Below are 6,077 nucleotides of genomic sequence, written 5' to 3'. Positions count from 1 at the left end.
GGCGGCCCGTGCGGCGTCCGTTAGCCAGCACCGGCTCACCGAGCCGCGGCGCCGCGCTGAAGGCACAGCCGAGTCAAGAGCCTCCGTCGGCAGCATGTGACGGAGGCGGGGAGGCCGCAGAGGTCCTCGCGGGAGACTGTCCACGGCCGCTTTCTGAGCCCGGCGCCCACAGGTTGCCCAGGTAAGCACTTACCTTGGTTCCCAGGGGTCCAGGTAATCCAGGTGGTCCGCGAAGTCCCTGGGAAAACGGACAAATACCAGGACAGTCAGGACCTGAGCGAGCCCCCCCCGACTGCTCCACTGGGCACCCCGTGCGGTAGGGGCCAGAGACGGACAGCGTCCACTCACGTCCGTCTGGTACGAAAGAAACGGAGGCCTTTGAGCTTGAATTCCAGCTCTGCCACTTCTGCGTGGCCTTGAGCAAAACTCGGAGTCTCTTCCTTTGCTTTCCCACCGGGGGCCCTTGCTTTACAGGCGCCCACAAGTAAGGTCAAGGCCGGGTTTCCAAGCAGAGCAACTCCGACTCCACAGCCCGACCTCGGCGTCCACCGTGATCGAGGCCGGCACGCGAGGAGAGCCGCCGTTTCTGGCCGCGGCCTCTGCGCGGGCAGGCGGGCCAGAACCCCCAGCTTAGTGGCACTTGGCTGGGAGAGTCACAGTGACATCCAGGCCCTGGGGGCATCACAGTGGGCTCTGCCTCTTCCTGGCTGTTGGCTCTGGCCGGCGACCCACCTCTCGGAACCCCGTAACCTGTCTATACACGGGGTGAATGACGCTGTTGCGTTCTGAATGTCTGTGATCAACAAAGCAGGTGCTAGACCCTAACGCTCAGCGTGACGGCAGCAGGAGGGAGGGTTTGGGGAGGTGAGGGGGCGGGCAGGGGAGCCCCGGTGAGCCCCTCGCCCCTGAGGACATGGCGAGTACAGCCAGTGCCTGGGGCTGCCCGGCCAGCCCGGACTCGGGCTTCAGCTGGAGGCTGCCAGCCGTCACTTCTCTGGCCACTGGTAGCAGGGGGATAGCTCATTAGCGGGTCTAAGCGGACTGGGCGAGCCCTGGCTTCTCGGGGCAGTTGTGAGGATGAAGCACAGAGCGCTCGGTGCCTGGTGACCACAATGGCAGCCAGCAGAGGCCACACACCTCGGATCTGTGACCCTGCTCCCTCGGAGGGAAGATTAATCAAGACCGGCGGGTGTGAGCAGCCGTGCGAGGGGTTAAAGGAGGTTTATATTCAGGGTTAAAGATGACGGAGTCAGCACAGAGCCTCCAGCTCACAATGGCGACCCTGCCCCGAATGAGCCCAGAAGCTGCCCCTCTCTCTGGCGCGGGGTCTCAGAGCCTGAGGATCTCAGACCCATCCCTGTCTCCGGCCCAGCAGTCTGGCACCTGGACAAGCAGGGCGGTGCTCTGGCCCCCCAGGCCTCCCCACCACCCCAGCCTGACCCCCAGGCCTGCCCACACCCTCCCTGCTCACTTCCTGTCACTGGCTGTAACTCAGTTTCTGCATTTGGCCAGTGAGTCTTTGTCTTGCAAGTGTGGCCTGACTGTCACGGCACAGAAGCCCCTGGTTTCTGGGGACACTTACCGGCTCCCCATCCTTCCCCTTTCCTGATGGTCCAGGGAGCCCGGGAGCACCAGGGTCACCTCTGGGCCCAGCTGGCCCTGGGCTGCCTTCTTCACCTGCTGCTCCCTGAAAAGAAAAGTGGACAGTGCTCAGGCTCATCAACCCCCAAGGACACGCTTACCACTGGCCAGCATGTGAGAGCTGGGGGTCCCCCTGGAGACGCCCCGACAGTTCAGAAAACCCATCCCCCCAAGGGCAGAGGACCACAGACCTATGTGTATGGCTAGTTGGATCACGTCCCCCAAAGTGGACAGGCCGAAGCCCTAACTCCTGTACCTCTATTTACAAACAGGGCCTTCGCAGGTAAGAAAGGATGAGGTAACCCCGAGGGGCAGGTCCTGACCCAACATGACCAGGTGTGGTGAGCAGGACCCATGCCCGGCAACCCAGAGGGAGGACGCGGATGCGGGGAGAAGGTGGCTGGCCACAAGCCAAGGGGAGGGGCCTGAGGAAGGCCACCCCTCACCGCCTGGGAGGCGCCACCCTGCCCTTCAGCCTGGACTGCCACCGGGAGCCAGGAGGGACGTGTCTGTCGTTTAAGCCACTTGGTCTGTGCAGCTTCCAATAGCAAATGCATGCATAGGGGGCATGGAGAGGGAAGGGGGTGAGTGGCGATCAGCCCCCCGCCAGGGCAGGGCGTAAGGCCCTGCAGGGCAGTGGTCACTGCTGCCCGGGGCCAGTGTGGCTCAGCCTAGCCTCAGGGGTCCTTTCGGCCAGCCCAGACAGCACTCTCTGCCTCCTCCCAGGCATCTGGCATGCATGCTTGGAGCTCTGTGGACAAAACCTACTCCTTCTTCATGCAGTAGGCCTTCAGTGATATGACCACAGTTTTAGGCGTTAAAGAGAGCACACAGAGGAACAGAGACAGACAAAAACACACAGAGGAAGAGGGACAGAGAGAGCCAAAGGGTTAAAAAGAGCAATCCAGGCTCCACAGGCTCCACGAGGAGCTGGCCTGGAGTTCCTGTAGACCAAGCCCTTCTTCGTGACCACACCGCCCAGCCCCTCGTGGCTGAAGGACACTACAGGAGCCCAGGACGCCTCCTGGATTGGGGCCCCTTGGGCCCAAGGTGCAGTCTGGGTCTCCCCGGTGGAGAGTCAGTGAGGAGTCGGGCCGGAATCGGCAAAGCCAGGGGTGAAGAGGCTCCTCTCCAAGCCAAGGGCCAGGCCGGCCTCCCATCCTCCTACCAGCCCCGGACATCGGGCAGGAGGGAGAGCATGTCCAGGTGTGGACGTTCATCCCCTCTGCAGGACATGGGGCGGGCGCGTTTCCGTCCCCTTCCCCGGGGCCGTGGCCTGGGCCTGGGCTTTGCCGGGCCACGGAGCGGTGTTTGGCGCCCCCTAGAGGGCGAATGGGCCAATGGCGCTTGTGCTCCCCAGGGCTCCGGTCCTCAAACCCTGAAGTGTCTTGAGGGTTCACCACTTGGGGCCAGGGCCAACAACAGTCCTCAGAAGCCTGGTGTGGTGGAGGCCAGAAGCCAGGCTGTGGTTTTTGTTCCCTGGTGCAGCCTGGGTGGTCTCATGAGCAGCCTAAGGCCGTACCACCTACTTCTCCAAAGCGACAGTGCCTACCTCACACGCACCAGGGTCATTACTGAGCCTGTGATCCTGGCAGGTGCAAAGCCCAGGTAGTTCCGCAGGTCGGCTGACCTGTTTTCTCTGCACCGAACTCTTCTGCATTCTGACCCCAGCCCCACCCCACCACCTGTCTCGTCACACTTCACTGCAGGATACAAGATAAAGTGTCCACGCCTGTGAGTCTCCAGGCAAAGCAGAAAAGGAGGAATGTGTCTGGAGAAGTTCTGACACGTGTGCTCGGAGGGATGTCTGTAGGGCCCCCTGGGGCCCTGGGGTGCGGGGCTGTGGCTGTGCAACCTGCTGACCATGGAGCAGCCCCCCATCACAGGCCCGCTCGGCAGGCCCCTCCCGGGAGCCCCACGACCCCTGGGAGCCCCACGACCCGTGGCCACCGTCTCATCGGCCCAGTTTACAGATGAGAAACGGGGCGAAGCAGACGCCACCATGGAGGGGGAGGGGCCGCATGGACCGTGGTGGGGACTTTGGGGGGTGGGTGGTCACGTGCACCTGCAGAGGTGTGTTCCGGCACCTCGAGATCAACATGACCGCAATTACAAGCAAAACATAAAGCCAGGCCGCTCGGCTTGGCACTGACCTCTGGGGGTGACCAGCACTGGGGGAGACCAGCGCTGGGGCGCTGAAGGCCACTGGCAAGTCCGAGCACCAGCCCGGCCTCTGCACATAGCCGCCAGCACACCCGAGCCCGGGCACCCACAGATGGTCCCTAACAGGTGCCCCAGGGGCCAGCCCAGGCGCCCGGGTCCCGCTTCGCCCGTCGGCTGGCATGGTGGGGCAGGCGCCCCTCTTCTTCCCAACAGGCCTTTCCTCCTAGCCAGAGTCTGGCAGCAGCAAGGAGGGGGGCGAGCGGCAGGCACCGGGGACAGGGAGCAGGGCTGGCAGCGGCCTCCCGGGCTGCAGGTGGAGCGTGACTCACCTTCTCTCCCCGCGCCCCGTCTTTCCCAGGGGAGCCTCTGATGCCAGGGGGGCCCTGAACAAAAAAGAAAGCTATCAACACGCAAACTCCAAGGTGGCCCGTGGCCCCAGAGGGTGAGCAGGCCCCCAGAGCCCAGCGGCCCCGCACACCCTGGGCAAGCACATGGGCGAGGCTGCCGGACGCGCCGGCGGAGGCTCTGGAGGAGAGCAGGGCCAGGCCTGGGGCAGACCCCCGGGGGATGAGGAGGACCCGGAGCCAGGTGGGACGTCAGAGGCAGGCCCGGACCCCGAGTCTCGGGAGCGCCCCAGAGGCGGGCTCCGAGACGGGCCCTCACATTCCAGCAGGGCGGCAGGCGGAGGGGAGGACAGACGGCTGTGCGCCACCCGGCTCAGCCCTGCGGGGCTCTGGGGAGCAGGCAGGATGCACCCGCAGAGCCCCCGGGGCAGGCGGGCCGTCAGTGTCCACCGCTCAGGGCAGCTGCTGGGGCAGCCGAGGCCGCCTGTCACGCGGCCGGACCGTGGCGCCATCTCCAGAAGCCAGAGGCAGGCCTGGCTCTCCAGACGGCGCCCTCCCCAGGGAAGCTGTTCCCATCCATCTACGGCAACCACAAACGACGGCCTCCCGTGCCTCAGTTTCCCGTGGGTAAAAGCGGGCCATGATGGTCCCCGCCTCCCCGGGGACAGAGCTGCGAGAAGAGGCCGGCCTGACCCCAAGGCCCCACTGTCGCCGGGTGGCGGCGCGGGACGGACTTCGCCAGGCCGGGCCCGGATGCTTTCACCGAACGTCGTACAGTCAGCGTGGGCGGTGGCCCTCAGCAGCCCACAGTGGACACCTCAGCCATGGGGAGGGGCCACCCCCCAAGGGGCGCTGGACGTCCCAGGGCCGGAGGGCCCGGCCCCGCTGCTGTCTCCATTTTGACTGGAAATGCCGAGGGTGGGGGGCCGGCCGCGGCCTGGAAGCCAGTCAGGGCGGAAGGTGACGGGAACCGGGTCCCCGCAGCCAGGACCCAGTCTGAGGTCCTCTCGCTTCCCCGGGCAGCCTCGGGTGCTGGGCTAACATCCGGGACATTCACGCTCTGGCCACCCCGCCGCCCGCTGCAGCCCTCAGCACCCCGAGCCCCTTCCCTTCCCTGGCCTGCAGGCGGCCCTCGTGGGGACACGGGTCTCCCGAGAAGTGGAGGCCTCACTGCATCGCCCAGGGCCTGGGCCCCCCCAGGGCTGGTGACCCCGCCCCACTCACCGCATCTCCTGGGGCTCCACTGGGGCCCGGGGGGCCTGCAGGTCCAGGCGCGCCCTGTGGGGGTGACGGTCAGAGACTGGCGCCGACCACGCGCCCCTCGGGCTCTGCAAACCCCTCAGTGCACTGTGCTTGTGACACCGCTGCTGCCCGAAGGCCCCGCCCACGAGGGCGCCTCCCGCTGTCACCGGCGGGCGCTGTGGGGTGGTGGTGTGTGTGCGCTGTGTGTGTGGCATTGCGGTGCATGTGTGTGTTGTATGTGGTGTGTGCGTGAGTGTGTGTGTGCAGAGCCCGCACCGCTGTGAAGCGGCGAGGCCACCATCTCTTGTCCTTGCTGCTCAAAGTCCCGCCTGCACCTGGTGGCACTTCCCGGCGCCCGCCCACCCTGAGCCCAGAGCCACGGGCAGATGTGCAGCCCTGTCCCCCAGGGCACCCGGTGGTGGGGGCCTCCAGGACTCACGGGGTTCCCAGCAGCTCCAGGCACCCCGCGAGCACCGTCTTCTCCCTTGGCACCCTGCACAGGAATAAGAAAGGGAGGGGGACATCATGGTGACAGTGGTCACCTCTTCCCACCCACGTCTGGGGACAGCTAACTTGTGAGACCCCCAAAGAGTGTGATTCTGTTCCTCTAAACCAGCTGAAAACCACTGTTACCACAACAAGGATAGCTAGATGGCTGGCTGGCTGGCTGGGTGGGTGGGTGGCTGG

At 65.5% G+C, this 6,077-nt stretch overlaps 1 protein-coding gene across 1 annotated transcript in view; it reads right to left on the bottom strand.

Moving 5' to 3' along the window:
• The window catches only part of COL22A1 (collagen, type XXII, alpha 1), a 144,036-nt gene that overhangs the window by 56,139 nt on the left and 81,820 nt on the right, over positions 1-6,077 (bottom strand). Inside the window, exons 32-36 of the mRNA XM_004679973.1 lie at positions 5,830-5,883; positions 5,373-5,426; positions 4,134-4,187; positions 1,583-1,687; positions 194-238 (exon numbers count right to left, since the gene is read on the bottom strand). Coding sequence (XP_004680030.1) covers positions 194-238; positions 1,583-1,687; positions 4,134-4,187; positions 5,373-5,426; positions 5,830-5,883 — 312 coding nt within the window. The remainder of the gene's footprint in view (positions 1-193; positions 239-1,582; positions 1,688-4,133; positions 4,188-5,372; positions 5,427-5,829; positions 5,884-6,077) is intronic.

The sequence above is a fragment of the Condylura cristata genome, unplaced genomic scaffold (assembly GCF_000260355.1).
Source record: "Condylura cristata isolate star-nosed mole 26May11 unplaced genomic scaffold, ConCri1.0 scaffold00009, whole genome shotgun sequence".
Taxonomy (NCBI): Eukaryota; Metazoa; Chordata; class Mammalia; order Eulipotyphla; family Talpidae; genus Condylura; species Condylura cristata.
Note: the sequence above shows the minus strand (reverse complement) of the source record. Positions and strands in the feature narration are given on the sequence as shown.